At 42.6% G+C, this 23,290-nt stretch overlaps 1 protein-coding gene across 9 annotated transcripts in view; it reads right to left on the bottom strand.

Annotated features, from left to right (window-relative positions):
* The window catches only part of PLCL2 (phospholipase C like 2), a 129,559-nt gene that overhangs the window by 48,606 nt on the left and 57,663 nt on the right, over positions 1-23,290 (bottom strand). For 6 of the 9 annotated variants that reach the window (XM_081883156.1, XM_081883150.1, XM_081883149.1 and 3 more), the window contains one exon: positions 20,615-21,220. In XM_081883156.1, the coding sequence (XP_081739282.1) occupies positions 20,615-20,926 (312 nt within the window). In that variant the 5' untranslated portion in view covers positions 20,927-21,220. Of the gene's footprint in view, positions 1-20,614; positions 21,221-21,345; positions 21,500-22,263; positions 22,411-22,453; positions 22,635-23,290 lie in introns of those variants that run through there. The other 3 variants (XM_081883152.1, XM_081883155.1, XM_081883154.1) reach the window with 3 other exon arrangements.

The following is a 23,290-nucleotide window of genomic DNA, read 5'->3' on the forward strand; positions in this document are numbered from 1 at the left end:
AGCACAATCCAAGAAGAAATCCCACATATGTTACTGGGCCCAATAGATAAACCTATATCATATATTCCTGAGCTATACCTTTCTGTCAAAGTAACCTTAGAAAGGAAACTGAGGTCCCTCTAGGTGACTTCAATACAAAATCAAAGAATGCCTCTGTCAAGCTCAGGAAGAGTGGTGGATAGTACACTAGTTCCATTGGATACTTAACCAAAAGTTTATTATATTTCTAGTTTACAACAGCTGCACTTCCCTACCATTTGAAAGGGTGTTATTGTTTTTGTGTACTCAACTGGCAACATCTGGATCAAAACAGGCAACCCTGCCTCATTCAGTCAGGTTCCAGTAATGCATACCAGACTGACAGCCTGATTCAGGATTATATCATGCATAACTTTTGCTTTGATTGTGACATTGATAAGCACCGACTGAAACTAGGAAACTAGTGGTGTAACGGCCAGTATAACTGGGACTGATGAGATGGAACACAAATACAGTTTTCCCATCAACCACTGTTTATTCCTCACCACCCCCCTCAATTTCCATTGCACCCAAGGCTCGGATTTCGGTCGTCTTGGGATTCTACTTGAAGAATACAAATATGAGAAAAGCACAAACCTACCACAGCTTTAATCCCACAGGAGAGTAGATGACTCTCTTTGTTTCCCAATTTGCTTTCAGCTACTAATCTTGTGTGACAACAAAAGTTCACATTTTGTTCCTTCCTCTCTGTATGAGATTTCTGACTTGAATAAAACATAATTTCACATTTTGCCTTGCACAATATTGTAGCATGAAGGAAAACTGGGCATGTTTCAGGACATAAAATTCATTGCAATGCATCTTGATGATGCCACCGCCTGTTGGTAGTTTCAATCACTTCTTCTTGGCCTTTATCCTTCAGTGTGTTTCAGTAAAAACCATTCAAGGGTTCTCTTGGGCAGCTGTGAGATCAGCTGTCCAGCTCAAGAATGTGTTTTTTCTCTCCCCATCAGTAACAATTGCCCATGGCTGCTTTCCCAGATTGACAGTTCTAAACCTTCTGGCGGCCCTCCTGCTATTCTGTAGGAACTACATGCAAGACCAGTAAATTCTACACAAAACTGCATTTGGCACTGAAGCAAAATCCCCCACCCACCCGCTCCCATTTAGTCAGAGTGATGAGTGACCCCTAGACTTAAGCTTAGATGCTAAATGCTACAATACTAAGCCATCCTTACCCAGAGAACACAGTGGGCTGAGTAAACAAACGATTGTGTTGCAAGTCCTACAGAGCTATCTGTTTTATGGTGCAGTGCACCTTGCCTGACCCTGTTTGCTTGTGTCGTAACTGTGGTCTGGATTATGTGGATTTATGGTTAAAGTCTGGGTGCAAAAGTTGTGGCCTTTCAGGTCATATGGCAAGCCAAGGTTTATGGTTTGCTCCTGACACAATCAAGCATTTGGGAGAATCACAGGAGTGGCCCACAAAATCACCCCCCTTTTGTTTTGTTTATTAATATGAACTTTTCAGAAGCCACAGATTCTGTATTCAGCAATCATTTAGGTGATGGGTGAAAGCAGAGCTGTAGCTACGGGGGGGGGGGGAGCTAGCCAGGTTTTTTGCCCCAGATGAAGCCTCCAGAGGGGTGCCATTGAGGCTCCCCGCCTGTGGTGGGGTGCCAAACTGGGTCTTCGACCTGGGTGAAATAAAGCCTAGTTTCGCCTCTGGTGAAAGAAAGCCAAAAACATTCATTTGCAAAGAGATGGCTGAAGTATGTCAAGTAGAAAATAAATTATGTGAAAAGACAGAAAGCAAGCACCATATTAATATAAAGGAATATTAATATTAAGTGGGTTAGAAGTTAGATACAGTTGGGGGAGGGACTGTTTTATCTCATCCAAGTCTCCCAAGTAGGGAATGGAATGGCTGGCTGAAGAAGACAGTAGAGCACGGATCAACCCAATATATTTACAGAGTAATTTGAATGGATTCAGTACAGAAGGTGATGCAAACCATAGGATTGCAAGCTGCTTGGATTCAACCCTTAAGATGGAGATAGTAGTTACCAAACTCACACCAGTTGAGAAAAGCCAACAAGTTTAACCTTAAAAATACTATTTTGAAAGCTGATTGGAAATGCAAACAGTTCAGTAATATGGGTGACTACGTAAGCAGCCCAGCACTTGAGCTGTTTTCTGTAGCGCAGATCATAGGTCCAACTTAAACAAGATGCTGGCATGCATTCAGTTTTACACATTCAAGATTTGATGGAGCCAAACATTACATTCAAAAAATTCTTAACCCACACAGTGACCCCAAAATGCATCTTATATGCACCACCAAAGCTTCTCTCACAGAGTAGGTCTTTGGTGCTCTAGCACAACATGCAATAGATCCAGCACACATGTGAGGTGTGTGTGTGTGTGTGTGTGTGTGTGTGCACTACTCTGTAATTTATATAAGCTCTAAGCAGTCTGCACAAAAATATTCAATAGCGTTTCCTGAAAACTAGATTAAAACCAAGAGTAAAAATAAAAACCTAGCAGTGAAGCTTAAGAATGCAGGGAGAGAATGTAGTTGAATGACAGAGAACATGCTTTGAATGCAGAAGGTCCCAGCGTTCAATATCCAGCAACTCCTGGTAGGCCTGGGAGACACTCCCATATGAAACCCTGGAGGTCCACTGCTAGTCAGTTTTGACCAGGGGTTGTCAAACTGGTCCCTACCGCTCACTAGTGGGTGCTTCAGGATTCTAGGTGGGCAGTAGGGGGTTCTATGGCACAAGCTGAATCCTCCTTCCATTGAGCACTGGTGGGCGGTAAGGAAATTTTACCATCAATACGCATAAGTGGGCAGTAAGTAGAAAATGTTGACTACCCCTGGTTTAGACAGTGCTGTGCTAGATGAACCAATAGGCCTGTCTCTGTATAAGTTTCCTGTGTTCCCACCTTTTAAATGTGTATGGAACTCTGCACAAAAGCTTATGCACCATCAAGAGTTTCATCTCGGTCCATTCCCGTTCACTGTTGGGAGCAAAATGTCTCACCAGGTAAGACAAAACGGTCGTAATAGCTGGCACCTGGTTCAAAAGTTACACAGAAGCGTAGAAAACAAAAGCACAAGTTAGCTACAGATACACTTTTACTCCTTTTATGCATCACTACTTTTGACCTGACGACCCCTGGAGCTCATGCATCTCACCAGGGGTGAAATCTGCAAATTCCACAGGGCATGTTTCAGCAGGCTGTTCGATGCAGAAGCCAATATTGAGAAAAAGTTATACTTAACACCCAACTGATTTATGACCATATAGTTGCACCAGCACTACTTGACAGAGCACTTCTCATTAAATATCTCCTCATTCTCCTCATCTTCCAATTAGCCTCTATTCCACTTTCAAATCTAGTACAATCCTCTTATGTGTCCCTTATGTGTAATCCTTTCCATGGGCAGTCACCGTTCTACCTTTGTAAGTAGGACCTGTTTACTTACTTTTATATCCTGCATTTCTTCCACCATGCTTCCCAGGAGGCCACCCATCCAGGCACTGACCAGACCCAGAGCTCCTCAGTTTCAGCCAAGTGCTGAGCTCAGACTGTGTCCTGGGGCCATACCATGTTGCAAATTTATCCTTGCCTACTAAAAATGAGTGCCTCTGGCTCAAAATTCCAGTCATCTATGGCCTCCTCTTCCAGTACTTTGCGATGAGTATTCTTGCTGCTGTTGTAGCATACATATTTTCCAATTTGAACTCAATATTTTGCAGCTACTGAGTATACTGAGTATACTTAGTCTTCATTTGGCTGTTTTTTGGGGTGTTATGTTTACAGTTTTGTTACTTTTACATAAACTCTTGGGTTTCCCCAAGCATGCCAGTAGCAACTTTTGTTTCTCAGTAGCCCCATTCCTATCAATATTTACCACCAAAACTTGCTATTAGTGGGGTTGCTATATGTGTACCATATTTTTCTCCAAATGCTTCTTCTGTGCTCTTAACGTTAGTTTCCTTACACTAAAATTTACTCTTCCTACCAAGATCTCAGCATAACTTATATATGGTTCCCAGGTGTTCTCCTATTCAGGCTACACTTAGCTTACCCCAATCCCTATCAGGACATGTCACCCACTTCCCAGGTCCCTATCTAGGTTTTTTTCCCAAGCCATAACTTCTCATCTGACAGATTCCCATCTGACAATTTACCGTAACTGAAAAGTTCTAATTTTCTGACTCACCTGGCCCTTCTGATTGGTTGCCAGGTCACCACAAAGCTGACCCAGAGTCTCTCCACCACACTAATCTAATTTTAATCCAATTATTTATCTGTCCCTAATGGCTGGAACACATATACTAGGAACTGGCAACTAGCACCTTTGAGGGACTATTTCGTTCCTCAGAGATGTCTGCTATGGAGCTCAACAATGCTTCCCATCTCATGGCTTCCAAATATTATGCAACTTGGCTATTTTTCAGTGCTGACCTAGGAAATTTGCCTTCACCCTCTCCTGTCCATAAGAAAAGATAATGCAACAACAAGTTCAAAATTTTCACAAGGGAACTCTTTCAAGGGCCTGTGGCTGTTCACATGGCTATATTGAGATTCAGAGAGCAATTCGCCTGTGTCAGCTCTCATGGGACTGAATCAAGAAAAGGAGCCAAAGTTGCTCTTTTTGATCCTTGTTAAAAATTAGTTGCCAACTAGGTACAGTACCTAGTTTGCAATCGCTCTCTGTTCCTCTTCCAAGCTTGTTTTTTAAAAAAGGACTCCGCACCCACCCTCTGACCTTTAACTCTTGCCCGCCCCCTGCAATTGCATTAGCTTACAGTTAAGATATATTGCTCTACCCTAAGCTTCTGCCCCCCACTCTCAATTTTTCATTATCTTGTACTCTGCTTATTAAGAGAATACCTAATGCTAGTTTTGAAATGGAAAACAGAAAAAAGTGACACAGCGAGTCTTCCCTTCATGTTATAGAGCAGGTGAAAAGCAGCAACCCCTTTTGTTTTCCCACTGGGATTTGGGAGAGAAAACAGAGCATGCTGCCTCCCCTTCTGGGAACTCATTTCTGGCACATGTGATGTTTGTCGAAAGCTTAAAGTGCAAAGAGGATAGAGACAAATTTTTACATGTCTACATAGCCATTTCCCATTACAGTCAACAGATATTCTGAGCACCATTGAGCATCAGGATATTTTCTGTAACAGCAACAACAACAACAACCCATGCTAATACACCAAAAGGCTGTATTCCTGTTCTAAAATATAATGCCACAGCCTTCTGCTTACAGCTGGATGAAATCAATCTATGTAAAGAGACCATCTCTTACCCCAGAGCTGCCAAACAGCAGACAGCTAAAATGGCTGGGGGCTGATAACAGTGGGTGCTGCCGGATTCAATTTTCACCAAACTGGAAACTGACATGTTGGTGTGTCATACATTTACATAAAATTTAGTCTGCAGATATATACGAATAAAATTTCCATTTAGAACTATATTTGGCAATGCAGTCCTAGAATCTTTATTTTTGAAATTGTGAAGTGTTCCTAGCAATTGGTACCAATCACCCCAGTCTTTGCCAGCTGGAATCCACCTACTTAATCACATGGCTGGTGGATATGATAGTGGGTGGATCAATATGATAGTCTGATTACCAGTGAACACCTCTTCAGTTGGTAGAGCATGAGGCTCTTAATCTCAGGGTGATGGGTTCAAGCCCCATGTTGGACGAAAGATTCCTGCATTGAAGGGCGTTGGACTAGATGATCCTTGTGACCCCTTCCAACTCTACGGGTTCTACAATTTTATGATTGTTTTTCTTTTGGGACAGTATGCCAGGTGAGCAAGACAAATTCCCTTGATATTCCTTGCAGAGTGAGGTGGTCAACCCATACTATTGCTTACCCTGATAGATGGGTTAGTTGCCCCTCTCCATCCTTTACATCCGAATAAGCACTACCATGACAATAGTCACGCAGAATGAGCTACAAAAGAGGCTTACCATCTTTGCAAGATACAGGCTAGATTTTATGATCTGGAAAACCCTACAAGGAACACTGTGTACACAAGCGTCCAAATGCAGGGAATAGTCTAACACAAATTAAGATGCAGGAGAAAAGCTATACAATCCACGGAATCAAGATACATGGATGCTCTAAGGCTGGCAGGCAATTAGCAATGACAAAGGGGATGGCAGCAAACAAGTCGATAATTCAGTCAAAACGGGCTACAAGTTCCTGAACTGGGCTAAGGCCTAAAGCAGTCAGAGAGTCAAAAGTTTAAGTAGAAAAATAAAAATCAAGGTCAGAAGTAAAAAAAAGGAGCAACTAGTCTAGTAAATATCTTTGCACACACGCCTCTTCTGTGTATGCTGTGTCTCCCAAGAGTGGTCTGCTCCCCACATTTTGAAAAAGCATTTTGATCCAACTGCAATAAATTTCACTTAAACTGCATTTTAATAACCTTGCCAGTTATACAGAAAATCAGACTTACTTCCAATGCTTATTATCACCACATGACTCTGGACAAGTTTTATAAGGCCTCTGAAAAAAAGCATTATTTTAGGGTGGAAGAATTTCTGTTGTGCAGCTTTGAGGTTTTCGTTACACCGCTGATCAGCAAGGTCAATATTACAACTATTTACATTTAAACAAAACCCACATCTAATTTTGTAAAATGACTGAAACTCAAACCTGTTTGAATTACAAACGAGGGGAAAGAATTAAACATGCAATTATATACTACTTTTTTAACATCTATAGGCTCCTTGAAGGGACAAGTTCTGATTATTTCACCAACAGAGAAAGTAATATTTTTGTACCAAAAAAACCACACACACATGCGGTGCTGCCATCCTCCAGCTCCACTGTACAAGACCCTGTACAAACCACCCGAGCCTCCCCCCCCCCCCACTGTTCCCTCACATTATGAGAGTAGAGAAGTCTTGGACCCTTTATGTCAAGCAACATCTTGCACCTGCTATTACTATAAAAGGGCTCATTTTCAGCTGGTTCCTTGCTGGAACACAAGAAACTGTGTTTCCCAGAGTACAGCCTGAACCCTGCATTATCCTCCATCCTCCACAGAGCCTTGCCACATTGCAGAGTGGCACAGTGATGGAGAAACCCTTTTGGGTTATGCTCAGAAGACAGGGCTTTCAAAAAATGAGCCAAGACTTCCCTAGGCTAAGAGCAGAATGCTTGCTTCTAGGGATTCCACCATCTCTTCAGTCACAAAATACTTGCTTGCAGATAGCTAAGTGCATAGCTTAGTGGTAAGCATTAAGGAACTTTTCTACCCTGACAAGACAGTTAATCTCCTCATTCTCATTTGCCTATTCATCCAGTAGGATTACCTTCAGATCTCATATCACCACTGGCTGGTTCCTAATCTGCAAGTGACCGCAAAGTCACCATGCTAAGATGCCCAAAGCAACATTTCACCTCCAAAAGCATCCTCAAAGTTGTCCTACTACAGACCAACGCCTACATGTCATTCAGGAAAGGTGGCAACACAATCTCTTTTTATGCCACCATTTCCTGATGGGGAAGGAACAACCACAAAATGTTGCAACAGAGCTTGTCCGGAGTTAAGAGATATTTCTAGGGGAGAAAAATCAGCTGCTTTGGGCTGGTGCTTGTATGCACAGATGAAGTACCAGAAATAACTGCAACCAATTCATTTGCATTTATACCCGTATGTGTAGTCCCACCATCACTCAAGCAAATGAACATATAAAAATGAATAGTATAAATCCACCCATTTAACTCAACTGGCCTAATGTATTTATAAACATAAATGTTAACGTTTTACTTCTTTCCACCCTAAAGGTTCACAGTAGATGTCTGCATTGCTGGGGGTTGGACTAGATGACTCTCATGGTCCCTTCCAACCCCATTATTCTACAATTCTATTATCCCACAAATTGCCATTGGTCAGCCAACATACTAGACACATTGAGAACAGATTTTTAACCCATGACTCCACTTCCTTCTAGGTGGCAGGGTTTCTAGGGGTCCACAATAACAAGAGTAAAAATGACAAAAGACCTGTTGATACAGGAATCATCTCCCACACCTTTGCCCAAAAACTCTTTCTTTCACAGTACCGTAGTAAACTAAACTTGTAAACACTGAGCTGTGTCTGACTATGCAATGGGGTATTTCCCTCTTAGTTAACTCTATCCAAAAGGAGCTCAAGAGGAGCTCCTTCCCAATTCATACCTCCCTTTCCCTAGTTCCAGTGAACAGAAAGTGCCCAGCATCCATTTCTGCAGTGCTCAGTCTAGAGCAGTTATTCTACATATAGTTCATCTCCTTTTGACTGAATGGCTATTCCCCACCCATCACTCAACAGCTCACCTAGAACACATCATAAAAATGGGGTAATTTCAGTGACCTGGTTTGCAGGCAGTAGTAAAACAAATTGGCCAAGTGTGCGGAAGCATGCAGATACTTACAGCAAAAAAGTGGGGCTGCTCTGCTCCTCCCCCACTCTTCCTGCTGCCATGCTGCCCAGAAACAAGCCATGGTTTGGTTTAGTGTTATGGTTTGTCTCACTCCAGAGGCACTTTTCCACAAAAATTTAGATCACAAACGGCGAAGGGCTTTATATAATCACCAGCACCTTGAATGTGGCTCAGAAGCAAACAGGTAGCCACCATAGTTCTTTCAGAATAAATGGTATGTTTATCCCAATTAGCTGTTCAATCTTGCAACCCAGAGCTGCAACTTCTGGGTCATCTTCCAAGGACACCCTTCAAAGAGTGCATTACAATAGTATAGTTAAAAGGTTATCTAGAATCATAGAAGTGTAAAAGTTGGAAGAGACCTCAAGGGTCATCTAGTCCAACACCATGCAATATAGGAATCTTAACTAAAGCATACATGACAGATGACCATCCCACATCTGCTTAAAAACCTCCAAGGAAGGAGAGTCCACCACCTCCCAAGGGAGTCCACTCCACTGTTGAATAGGACAGATCATCTATTTAAACCACTCACAGCACCACCATCTTGTTGAGATCCAACTTGAATTTATCTGTCCTCATCCAGCCCATTACAACTGCCAGACACTGACCCAGCCTCACCTGATTATGGTACAGCCTCCTTTTCGTCACATACCTGTGCATAGTTATCTTATTTAACTTGGATAGCCTCCTAACCGAACATTTTTCTCTCCTCAGTACTATATTGGCAGTAACATGTTATAAGCAATTACAAAGCTTCTCTAAGTTAAGAACTTTCAAAAAATATAGCAGCAAATAATTGATGCAGTAACGGGGAATTAGATGTTAAATCCCCGTAGCTATGGTACAAACTGAAAGAATTTCATAGATTAATTGTGGTATTTTAGAATGCACTTTTTTTCTTTTCTGCACAACACAGCTGGCACAAAACAATGTGTAAGCATTAAGCAGGTTAATCAGGCAGGCAAAACTTGCAATTGATTGGAAAACTATTTCCATATCTACAAAAGAAGTTCATTGGTGCACATAGCCTCACTATCATGTCAGAGCAAAGGCCCATCTGTAGAATCAATCTGCATTGACATGCATTTACCACCAACTAAAATGTTGTAAGTATGGATTCATGAAGAAGCCTCAAAACCAAAGTAACCAGTTGAGGAATATACTAACACATTTTGTTCTTCAGCAAGCTTCTCATTCTAACATGGTTATTTTTACAGTCAAGAGGCTTTCAAAATGGATTTAGAATAAAGGTACATTTGAATATTTGTCCAAATAGGGTAACATGATTTTATTTTTTCAAAGACATTTTTTTAAAAAACCCGTAGAGGCAGTCTATTTTTGTAAAGAGTCAAGTGGATTAGCTAGCTAGCTATGTAGCTTACAGAAAAGCAAATACCTAGAATGGCCACTGCAGAAGACAACTCTAGTTGGCTGTTACTAAGAAATGTGGTTAACTACATCATTATTTAAAAATAACTTTAGGAATCACCTCTGAAGGATCACAGAAACATTTGACTGTAGCTACTTCTGTGGCTCATGATATCATGCTATTATTTTTGTGAATCATGTTAACCAATAAGCATTTACATAACTTTTAAACTATTTGAAACAGTGCACTTAAAGTTGTAAATTCTATAGACAGTGTGATGGAGTGGATAATGTATTAGCCTTAGACAAGGCATACATGGGCTCGAATTCCTGACTGAGTGCATGTCAGCAACTCTCACCTCACTGAGTTGTTGCAAGGAAACAATGAGATAACTTTTGAGTTCTGTAAAAAAAGGACAGGATAACAAATGAAATACTATAACTGAAATTAAATGTCTCTCCCTCACCAATAGTTTCTTATCTGCATTTAACAAAAAAAGCTTTCTAGAAATAGCTATCACACAGTAATACCATGCTCTTTCTTGCGAAGTTATGACAACCACCTCATAAGAACATGAGCCCTGCAGGATCAGACTGAAGGCCTATCTAGTCCAGCATGCTGTTCTCACAAATGCCTCTGGGAAGCCTATAAGCACCTCACCCAGAAGTCACGTTCCATATTAAGTTCTACAATGTCCTGCCATTCGTGGAACCTAATCTCCTGCAATCAAGTTCAGCCTCTATTTCTAAGAAGCCCAGAGCCTCAGTTGGTTTCCCAAAAGTCTACCATATTGCTTCAAAAGTGACTTACTAAGGACTACCACAGGTACAGCTCCTTTACTTACCCTCTATTGCCTTATAGAACCAAGTATTATGGTCTTCTGCCTCAGTCAACGATCAGGACTAAGCAACCCTTGCCTTCTCTGGATAAGAAAACTTCTGTTCCTGCTAGATCATCTTCTGAGGTCATTTTCTTTGTGTGCCTTCTCCTTGAGAGATCTGGCGGGCTTCTCTGCAGTGGCTCCCCGTCTATGGAATGCTCTCCCCACAGGGAAGTTTGCCTGGCACCTTCATTATATGCTTTTAGGCGCCAGGCAAAAACGTTCCTTTTTAACCAGGCCTTTGGTTGATTTGATTAACATCCTATGCCCTTTTAAAATGTGAGTGGGTTTTTGTGGGGGTGGGGGAGGGTTACTGGGTTGTCGTTTTTATTTTGATAGTGTATTCTGTGGTTTTATATTTTGATTTTATTCTGTTAACCACCCTGAGACCTCCAGGTATAGGGCGGTATATAAATTCAATAAATAGATCAACAATGAACAGCTTTCCACTTAGTTGTGCTGGAACTGGGTTATTTACTAAACTTATAGGCTTGTACTCCATGGTTGTCCTCTACTGACAAGTGCCCCTTGATCCAGTATCGTCTTCCAAAGGAACAGAGAGGGGATTTTGATCTGTTCCTTGACTTCCCATTCTATCCCCTCCATGACTTTCCATTCTGTTGCAAAAGGCCCACCAACCCTTGAAAGCAGATTGGGGGCTGCAGGGGGGAAAGGTGAAAATTACATCCCTCCCTGGTTCCACTGAGAAGCCTCTGTTGGGTCAAAGTGCCTTCTATCATGAGAGGGACATTTAGAAGAATTTCATAAAGAGCAGTCAATATATTCCATTGGGATAACCCTGCAAAGTGCCATGTTGGCCTGAGTAGCAGTGACAAAAATCACAGCTCCTCTTACTCCTGGATTTTAGTGCCTTAGAAGAAAATGCACATTCCATTTATGTGTATGGCTTGCACAGCCAGATGTAGAGATAATATTTTCCAGTGATGCATTAAAATATGGAGTACACACTGGTTAAAATAACTGCTGTCTTAGACTGAGATATCAAGTGTATCAAAACTGAGTTTACTTTCAAATAATCTGTAGGAATTACTTCCAAGTGAATATTTTTGAAATAATGGATAAAAAAGATCGACTGGTCTTTATGTTAGAAGCTGCAAGGTATAGATTTGATTTCATTCAAGGAATTATTTGGTTAAATTGAATCTAGACACAATGCAGCCATAATCTGCCACAACATTAAATACAGAGATTTTTAATATCATAAATCCCTAATCCTAAAAAGGCTTAGGAACGCATAGTCACATTTCATTCATGTCTATATAAAAATATGTAGGACTAGCACCTCAATTGTTATGTAATTTATTTCAAATTAAAGTAAAAGAGAGTGCTGGGATATTTTTTTGTATAGGAATCTATTATGACAATTTGCCAGATTATTAGTAATAACCTACTCATTTATTCCTGATCAGTCAAGGTGGAAGAATGCAAGCCTAAAGGCCCACTCTTAGTATCTAACAGATGACCATCCGGAGAGTGGGTACAACGTCTGAACAGGCCCATCTGTCTTCCACTTTTGTGGTAACGGACATAAGCTGCCATTATTCAACCCCCAAAATCAATTCAGCAAGAAAATCCTGCACATTCAGAGAAGTACAGTCATACCTCGAGTTAGACGCTTCAGGTTGCGTTTTTTCGGGTTGTGGACCGCTGAAACCTGGAAATACCGGAACGGGTTACTTCTGGGTTTCGGCGGTTGCACATGGCAGAAGCGCTAAATCACACTTTGCACATGCGCAGAAGCGCCAAATCACAACCCATGCGTGTGCAGATGCATCGCTGCGGGTTGCGAGGGTGCATCCCACACGGATCACGTTCGCAACCCGAGCATCCACTGTATTCCTGTTCCTCCAGTCGTCACTTCAGTGTTCTCAGGGTGAATTGGAACTGGCATTGTAAACCGATGCCTGGTTCAAACTCTGGCTACATGAGACCTCCCACAACCAAAGCATACAGTACCTACCATATTACGCCACAAATAACAGCAACAGGTAGAAGAAAAGAATCCAGCGTATTCAGAGGAAGGAAAGCCAAGCCACAAACTAAAAATGTACAATTTTAAAGAATCCAGGGAAATGAAATAGCAGGAGGAAAGAAAGGATTATAGGTTCGCTCTTCCTCTTTGTTCCATAAAGGGAAATGAAAACAAAAAGTAAGGACAATAATATTCAGCAAGTTCATCTATTCACAATCCTTATATGATGAGATACCCTCCTGTTTCAGGGTTTTCTCTACATTACAGCCTATGAGTAGTTCGAATCTTCTGGAGGCCACTAGGTTAGTGAAGGCTGGGCTCTATAGCTTTTTAAATTTATTTATTTAAAGCTGAAAAAAACAGGGCATTGGTTGGGTTCCCCCCCTAAAACAACAACAACAACAATGTATTTAGGGGAAAGAAAAATAGTTTTCAAGTCTTTTAGAAGCATCATTGGCAGGTTTGGGTATGTGAACAATGCAAATATGTACTGCAAGCAGATACACATATTTTCCTGGGTGAGCTTGGTCCAATCATTATCTCGCACCCTATACCTAAACTGCTTCACAGGGTTGTTGTGAAGACAAAAAGAAGTGCAAAGAATCATATATGCTGCCTTGAGCTCCTTGGAAGATATATAAGATCTAAATGTAAAAAAACCAAACAAACACAGAATACAGTTAAACCCACCCACTACTCACACAGAAACATGGATACAAGCTTCTGTATTCCTCTACAAACTAAATGCAGATTTAGCATGCATGACAAAAGCCAATAGACACTAAGGTAGTAAAGTCACATGCTCTGAATGTGCATGTAGCTGTTCATATTACACAATGATTGTGCTGACCTCAAGTGACGACTACCATCTTGGTATTGCATGCACAAGTGGGCATTACCCTGAAACACCAATATCATATGTTTTAAGGGAGGAGCAATTTGAGTACAGTACTATGAAGGAGAGAAGCCTTCTTCCCTAGGATTGCCATGTGGAAAAGCAACAGTGGCAGCATTGAAAAGAAACTTCCTCAGGCTGTTTTAGTGAAAAAAAAGGTTGGGAAAACTCAGCCCAGAATAAAGTCCGGCAATACATGCTTTGTTAACGATGCCATTCCAGAGTTTTCCACAGACTACTCTTTGGTGATTGCGACTGCACAGCTTTTGTACCTACACTTCAAACCTAGCTTTAAAAACTTGGCGGAGTATTTGAGGGGAGAAAGAAGAATTTTGATGGACTTATGCATCAGGAATATCTAGAATAAAGCTGCTTCCACACAGAGGCTTAATACTACACATGGGTTGTTAGCAACTGTTTAGTTTTTTAATTTAGAGGATTTTGTGCAGAAAATTCATTTTAAGGGGGGTGCAGAATACAGGGTGGCATTTTCATGCCAATGATGTCATGTGGATGCTATGGAAAACTTGCATGAGCGGCACCTGTCTAGAAGCACGCAACTGTTTTTGAGAAATGTTGGATATGGCTCACAGGATTCTTCATATTTTGAACATGACTTCTGCAACTACGAAGAGCAGAAACTCTAGGTTTTGTTTCTCAAGCCAACATTCTACAGCAGAGTTGAAAGGCAGTGTGATCTTGTCAACAGTCAAGTAGAATTGGATTGGGAAGACCTGGGTTCTAATTTCAGCACTGTCTTTAACAAACCTCTCTTTTTGGGAGGGTTGGGCTGGTGTGTTAGCGGAAGGAGATTCAGCTGGGCTCCTGTCTAATATTACAGACAATGAAGAATGCCAATCCAGCCTTTGAAACAGTCATATCTTTATACGAATGTGATTTCTATTTTTGTGATTCAAGCTGCAAAATACGACCCTAAAGTGTAAAAGCATTTTATTTTGCTATTAATACCAAGGACAGCCTTGTGAAACATTTTTCTACCAATTTTGGTCATATGCAAATGAATTTATCCAACCGTAGCTGAAAGCTAAGTTTCCTAATAAAGATGATCTTTTTTCCGAGGCATAATATAGAATATTACTACTAAACAGTTCAAACAAGCTTTTGGACTCTGTAAGGAAGTAACACCTACTATTTCCTAGTACCACAACATAGCTATGAATGCCTTTCTGGTCTGTCACTTGGCAGAGAGATGGCATCTTCACACATACACAAATAAGAACACATTACAACCCTGTCCCACAAAAACACAAGACCAAACAAAACACACCAACACATTGCATGTTTAAGTCAAAAGGGCACAGCATCACAGAATCGCCTGCAACAGTCAAGAGAAAAAAGGAGATGAACAAATAATATAAATCACCCTAAGAATTAAATATAATTTTAAGAAATTCAAGATAGAAAATAGTGTGTAGTTCTCTACCAGTGTGATATGATTAAGCAGAAGCAACTTCCAAAAGAATTCAATCAAAATTATTGAGCTTAGGAAATCAAGTAATTTTTATCATTAGCAAAACCTGGCTGGCCAGCCATTTTAAGAAAAGCATTGTAAGACCTATTGAAATATCCCTTTCACAAGACGGTAGGACTCACCTCCTTGTACATTGGCTTCCACTATATCTGAATTAGTACCAACACACTAATAAACCTATCTGGTCATTTTATTTGTTATCATCTGAAAAAAGCTTTAGGAAATCTTGGATGCAAAAGTTAGATCCACAGACTTCCATGGGACTTAGCCCAAGATTAAACATGTACAGGACTGCAACCTTAAAATGTCAACTGAGTTTTTTAACCAGATCTAATCCTTTGCCTTACATTCTTGCTAAACACCTATAAAATGCATCACAAGTATCGGTAAATATCGTTTACTGGTCTGAAGTTGTATTTTAGCAATGAAATATTTTATGTCATATATACATTTAAAACAGTCTTACAGTATTTAACTTGTTTCTGAACCTGAGATGAATGCTAACATAAAATGCTCTATATTTGCTCTATATCTGGGTTTGGTTTTTTGGTGTGCTCTTTTTTCTTTTCTTTTTTTACTACTTTGAAAAGTATGTACTTTTGGAAACATTTTTTCTGTTTCCTGAGGTTTAGGTGGCTGTTGTATAAACAAAGAAGGACTCCAAGTAACAACAGCAAGACCTATTGGAGGGCTAGGTCCAGTCTAAACAGAGGCTGACATGCAACTTGATGAATTCCTGTCCTTTGTGATAGCATTATATATTTTTGCACAGACTAAACAATTCCTCTTAAAACAAATGAAGACTATGTTGAGTCATTCAACTCCTGGTTTTGTTGTAACACAGTGCCACAACAAAGCCAGCTTGACACATTGCAATAAATTATTTGCACTTTCTTTATATATCAAAGAGCTGATGAAGTTGTTCTAGTGATTATAAGCATTTAGGGCTGAGTGTGGACAGAACAACTGTTAGCAATAAAAACTGTTGGTCATTTTCTTCCGGGCATTTTCCTTTCTCCCCACCTCCATTCCCAGATCAATATGGAAAAGGAGCCCAAGTTCTGGAGTGCTCTGTTCATTACGCCTTGGGCCATAGAAGCTACTATCATGGGTTTTTTTAGGATAAAGAAAGAAAAGAAAGAAAATGGTACTTCTAATTTGTCTATCTGTCCTAGTACTGTACATATAACAATGGGAGAAAGCAATCCTAACACGTTACCTTACAGCAGGGATGAGGTACCTGTGCCCCTACAGGTGTTGCTTACTCCAGCTTTCAACAGGCCTAATGAGCATGCCCAATGGTCAAAGATGTAGGAATCTGGTAGTCCAACATCATCTGGCAGGTAACCTATTCCTGCTCTATAGTCATATACATACATACATACATACATACATACATATATACATATGAGATATGATGAAATAATCTGTGGAAAAGATGTCATTATTCCATTTCAGAAGTTTCTACTTTCAGTATCCTTAGTATTGTTCCTTTGGGATAACCAAATTCTATTTTAACTGTCCAACAGTGGAGCAGACTCCCACGAGAGGTGGTAGTTGACATTCCTTCATTGGTGGTTTTTAAGCAAAGATTGGATGGCCACCTGTCATATATGATCTAGTTAGGATTCCTGCAGTGCAAGGGGTTGGACTAGATAACCCTAGGGATCCCTTCCAACTCTACACCTCTAGGCTTCTCACATGTAAATGGTATGTACATTCAGATGTGCTGTTAGTCAATCAAAATGTCAATTCAACTATGATTTCTAACTCCGTGGTTGGAGTAAAAACAAGAATGCCAATGCAGTATAGTTGCTAAGAGTTTCAGACTAAGGTTGGGGGAAGACCCTGCTCTGAATCCCAACTCACCCAACGAAGCTCACTGAGTTACCTTGAAAAAGTCGCTACCTTTCAGCCTAACCTTTCCTACACGATTGTTGCTGTATGGGGAAAAAGAGAGAAGAACCACATCTGCTACCTCATGCAACTTAGAGGAAGGGGAAGGATATAAAAAATATTTTTGTTATATTTTTTAAGGCAAAGACATCTCCTTCCTAACTGCTTGTTTTAAAAACTACTCCGAATGAAAACATGCAGGAACTGTGTTACAATGAGAAAGTGAAGCTTTAATAGGTTACTGCAATATAAATGTTACTAATGCATTGCCTTTTGTGGCATTTATCTCCAGCAGAAATTGAGAACATACCCTAACTTAAAGTAGGGGGAAGGACAAAGCATGAACAGAGAAAATATTCTTGCTGCTGCTTTTCCAAAATGCGTGGAGAGCTAGAAATATTGTTTGCTATGCACAGGATCTCTGTGCAGAAGTGGTGCTTGCCCAATCCAGCAGGCTATGCCGGCAAGCTGTCCTACATGCCAAAATCATCTGGAAGTGGGAGGAAGGGAGGGCTAAGCCAGTAACAGGTTAAGAAAGCAAAAGACTTTCCAGTTCGCTAACAGCATTCATCAAGCCAGGCTCACTGTCCAGCTTTTAAAAAGTGATAATGTAAATGTAAGCAGAGTACTTGTATACAGCAAAAGTAGGGACTCCCAATTAAATAAACAAACTATATTGTATAACATCGTTACTACTGTATCAGTAACATATGCATAAAACTTCAATATACAGAACAACAGAGAGTTGAAGCTCGTCGTGCAACATTCTACTCCTAAATGGTTGTGTTAGCTTCAGCCAGATGCACACCACCAAAGATAAAGCACTATTTTAAGAATGACCAAATGAGGTTCCATTTGCCATTTAGTTTCATAAAGTGCTGCACTGAAAACTCCTGTTGCAATCAGGAGTGCCCACGTGGTAAAACAACTCTAAGGGTTACAGATGGGGCATGTAAAATTGCAACACAGAAGCGGTCTACCACAGAGAAGTAGCACACAAGCCAGCCCTTTGAACGCAGAAATCCTCTTACTACAAATCCCGAGCACAGCACAGGGTCCCTAAAAAGTGGTGACAGTTCTTATGATTTTACATACGCAGCCAAGCCTAGCAACAAACCAAGGGTCAGGTTCCACAATGGATAAAACGGCAACTTCTGCTGGAACTGGAGCACTACAGCCAAATCCTAAAACCTGCTACCAAAGCAGAGCACTGTAGTTTTTTGCAGGCCCATACTTTTCGTAAGATTAAAATTGTTTACTCCAGCTCTCAACAAGCCTAGCCACTGTTCATAGAAATGTAATAAACTACACTGGGGGAAGAGGCTCAGAATACCAGTATGGTGGGCACTGCTTAAACAACAGTATATTATTTGCATAAGCAGGCATTTATTATCATATTTGCACTTACATTTCAACATCAGTTTTTAGTATATAACTCAGGAGCTCCAGATGTACTTGGCAGGTAGAAGCACCATTAAACAAAGATTAGTTTCAATAAATAGGAATCTGTGTTTATGATGTTAAAATTATACTATAGGAAGCAGTTATTTTAGTGCCACTAACTTATACAAGTGTTTTGCCAAACTCTTGTATTGGCAGCCACATACTTCAAAAAGAATGCCAACTGTAAAATAGATAATATAGTTGTGTTCAACTAAATGGAAAGTAACAGCTGACGCAAGAAACTCGTATTATTTGCTAATGCTGCATGTCTATAGGGCAAGGATTTGCAAAAACTTCAATATGGATATCCATAATCAATAGCATGTTTAAAATTGCGCATCTAGGGCTTTTAAATTTTTTGCATATGTATGAAGGTGACCTTGAACAATAAACAAATTCTGAATAAATTCCAAACCTTAGTTCACTTAAAATTCCTGTTCCCACTGAACTTGGTAGGACTTGCTTCCAAGTAAACACACATCAGATGTGGCTGTAAATATGGCTGACACTCCAATACAAAATAATTATAAGCCAAGGCATGTTATTGGAGTTCACACCATGCTGAACCACTAATGGGAGTAATAATACGAAAGAGATAGTGAGGAAAGCAACTAACGTTATTCTTAAAAATACTTATATACCACTTTATCATAAAAAGAAAAATGTTAGGAAACAGATCTACAGTTTTAACCCATAGTTAGGTAGATGAACCACATAAGTCATAGATGTGTGGAAGGCAAAGTCCACTTTCAAGTTACCAAATTCTGAATCCCAATCCTAGCTTTAAAGCAAGCTACAGTTTGAAAAAATGTTTCTTTTATTCCTACCCTTTTGAAGCACAAGCTTGCTACAGAAACTAAAAAATATATACACCACTATTTAACAAACTCCAGTAATACAGCAATTATATTGTTGTTTGGACTGCCAGGGAACACAATTGCAGAGTTATAAATTAACTCTGTGCTTGGTTCAAAAGATATTTTGGCAGGCTAAATGAATACGGTATTGAATTTATACCTAAACAAGAAGCAACAGAAGTTTGCCACTGTGCTGCAGACGTTTGTCACACAGGCACACTGCTGCAAGTGGTTAACAAACCTGCACCACCTCTCTCTGACAGGATGGGTGGATGAAAGACTGTCAAATGCACTCTACCACTGACTGTCCTTGTTCTCCCCTTGATTCTGAAAACAAGATCCTGCAGCTTGCTGCACAACTTGAGATCTGCTGCTAATGGAGTATTCATTATAGAAACATTCCACTTTACAACATGCTACTGAAAATACCTCTTCTCAGCAAGGAGATATCATTGGCTATGGACTTGCTGTATTCATACATATTGCAACTCTATTATTTTATGTAACTTTTAATGCAGCTCATCTGTGTTTAAAATTACCAGTATGGGTCATATGCCATTCAGCTATTATGAATTCTATGCCCTGTAGCGATCAAATATAAATTACTGTCACTTTTTTTAAAAAAATAAACAAACTGTTTTCTTTAAAACTAACAAGACTTATAGCCAGGAATCCATCGTTTTGTGAATCTCTGATTCACCTACCAGCATTGTCTTATCTCCCCGTACCTGTTTGATATGTGACAATAATATCTAGAAAGTAATTAAGAAAGGCTAAGAATATAGGCATAAGCTGCCATAAGCAATCTCTTGATGGATGCACTGTCACCTTTAGGAGGGCATTCATCTTTTCCCCCCCTCATCCACGTCATTTATCCTTGGTTTTCACATCACTTGCTGTGCGTCTGTCAACAGGGTACAAAATTGCTCTGCACAGGTGCACCCAGCATCCCACAGAATCAGCAAAAACCTGCGTAGTCTGAAATCTCTGCATGGCAAGCTGATTCCGTACTTAACTAGGCAGCAGTACCTTCCTTCCTTCTTTCATTTCAGAAGCACAAGTTCTCGCTCCTTCCCCCCCCCCCCATTGCCCCCAACTTTACCTCTTTATACAGACACACGCACCAAAGCTCCACACTCATATAATCAAAATTCAATAGCCAGGTTGTGTCCTCTCCCTGCTTTAAAGCTGTGTGTTCACCTGCACAAGTCAGCAGACACATTTATTGCCACACACACGCCTGAGTTGGCTCACCTGGAGCCTGGCATTTGTGCATGTCCATTTCCATCATCCCCTTTCCCACCCCCAAATAGCAGAGAACCCCAGGTAGCATATCCTCTTACCTTGATGATGCTCGTTTTCTTGGGGTGACCAGGTTTGCCATCTGGCTGCAGGGTGGGACATCCTCTCTCTGTGGCAGGGCTGCCAGACTGAGTAGACTCTGTCTCTTCTCTGGTGCCCATCAGAGCACAGTCCCCATTGGAGACCCCGTTGCCGGCACTGTCCAAGTGGGTTCTTGCAACCCCACCTCCTCCTCCACCACCACCACCTTCCCCATCTCCCGCTTTGAAGGCCACCTTCCCGTGTGCAGGGCTTGGGGAGGACGCTATGCCCCCACTGCTGGTGCCACCCCCTCTGCTGCCAAACTCCGCCATCAGCCTCGCCAGTTCTAGAGGAGCAACAATATCGACGACCCTTCTCTTCTCCCTCCTCCTCCTCCTCCTCCTGCTGCAGCAGCAGCAGCTCGGCGATGATGATGATTGGGCTTCTCCTCCTTCCGCTTTTTCTTTCTTTCTTTCTCCTCCCCCCCGATATATGCAAAGGCTCTAAAGAGGCGGGTTGCAAAACTCTCCCGTCTCCGACCGTCGGTCAAACTGCAAAGGTTGCAAAGCGCCTGAGCGATCGCACAGATCCCGGTTCCGCCAGCGCCAGCCGTGGCTTTTCAGCACCTGGGAGAGGAAACAAGAGAGAGAAGGAGGGAGGGGGGGAGAGGGGGGCGGGATGAAAACGTGACAATCAGCTCTCAAATGAGGCGCACGAAACAATAACATACTTTGTAAAAAATACGACATACTGCATGCATCCGGTGGGGCGGCGATGCACCGCCTTACACACATACACACACGCAACGCGGCGTGCACGGAGAGGTGAAGGATAGGAGTCCTCCCCGAAACACAACAACAAAGGCGCTCTCCCCGAGGGAGGAGGGAGGGGAGGAGACAAGAGAGCTCCCCCCCCCATAAGGAGCTAGAGGCACGGGCGCGCGCGCGAGGCGCAGCACCCTTGCAAAAAAAGGCGGCAGCTGCTGCCGCCGCCGCCGCTACTAAACCAACAGCGACTTCAAAGCAGCGGTGATTATTTGTGCATTATCTGGAAGGCGGGGAGGAGAGCGAGCAAGCTCTGAAAGGAAGTCGCGCGGCCAGTCACTTCCTCACAATATCGATGCTTGCTTGCATCGTCCTCCTCCCGCTCGCCGTTATAATTCCCGCGTGCGCGGGGGGCCAAGGAGCGCCTCCTTCCCTTCCTCGCCGGAGAGCCGTCCCGCCTCTTTGTGTCCTCTCCTACCGGCTGCACACGCAGCTGAGGGCACTGCAGTGGCGCCTCGCAAGCGTCCACCTGTGCCGACACGGGGACACACGCGCGCGCGCGCGAGAAAGTCAGCACACGCAGAGAGCCGCCTTGTACACACACACACACACACACACACACACGTATACACGCCCCTCTTCCTCCAGCACCCAGGGGCATTTTTACGCGCTACTCTTAACCTGCCCCTCCCCGCCACCGGGCAGGCAAGCAAGGGCGCGCGCGCGCCCCACCCCGGTTTCTGGGCTCCAGGGCAGCACCTCTCTCTCCTGCGCGCGCAGGGTCCCCCAAACTGCCCTTCCCCGCGCACAGGCGCTGTTTCGGCCAGCTGTCACTTTTCCCGCCTTCCTTTCCCTCCCGCAACCTTTCCAGCAGCTCTCCCTCCCCGTCCAAAGAATGCGCACACCTCCACGGCAAGGTGACAGAGTCGCCGCCGTCGCCGCCGCTGCTCTCGGCATGGCCGCAGTCAGAGCAGGCGTCCCCTCCCTTCCCGCTTCCCCGCTATGGTCGCCGCCTCTGCCTGAAGCCGGATACGCGCCGAGAGACTGATTCATGTGCCTGAGCTGTGCTTTCCCCCACCCCGTCTCTTGCCTCACCCGTTGGGAGAAAGGGTGGCGGGCGGGCGGGCGGCGGCGGCTGCCGCGGCTTCCCTCCTGGGCTGCCTGAGGTGAAGGGGCAGCTGCGAGCGTGACGCCGGAGCGCCCCCGCCTGTGGGAAGGCAGGGAAAAGCCCCGCGAAAACAGCCCCCGCCTCCGTCTAATTGCCTGTGCGTATCTTGCACCGGTGCCGGCTGGGCCCGACCCTGTTGTCAATCAGACGGACGAGCACCGCTCAGATTGGGCAGCCGCCCAGCACCCCCTCCGGCAAGCCCAACACACTACAGTGGAGCCCAGGGAGGGAGAAGCCAATCTGTCAGGCAAACGTTGCCCACTCGGGGTGACCTGGCGCTTTGCCTTCACAGACACCCCCTTCCTTTTTACCCCGCCCCCCCATAACCAGTTGCTTGGGGTTGTTTTAATGGCGAAGGAACTCAGCCTAAAGTGCTCTTCCTTCATATTCCTCTCATTTTTTTTGCTTTTCAACACACCTTCCTCTCCTGACCTCTTCCAGGGCTATTTTCCTTGGTCTCTCATTTTATTTTGTTTTTTAAAACCGCACTTTTTACCTTGATGCGAACAACCGCGTGTGACATGGCACTTTCACAAATGGGTTTAATTGTTTTGTTTTCATTTTCCGCTTCTGTGATTGAATCTAAAGCCTCGTTTGGCTAGAACATGCGTTCCATTTAAAACTGGCTCTCTCCTGCGTTAATAATGCGCAGAAGAAGTGATACATTCCAGACTAAAATGCATTCTCGGCTTCACTTGTAAAAATGCCCTCAGGACTTTCAGTGGTTAATCCATCGGACCATCTGGATTGGGTTAGAGTCACAT

This window comes from Podarcis melisellensis, assembly GCF_964234715.1.
Source record: "Podarcis melisellensis genome assembly, chromosome: 12".
Lineage (NCBI taxonomy): Eukaryota > Metazoa > Chordata > Lepidosauria > Squamata > Lacertidae > Podarcis > Podarcis melisellensis.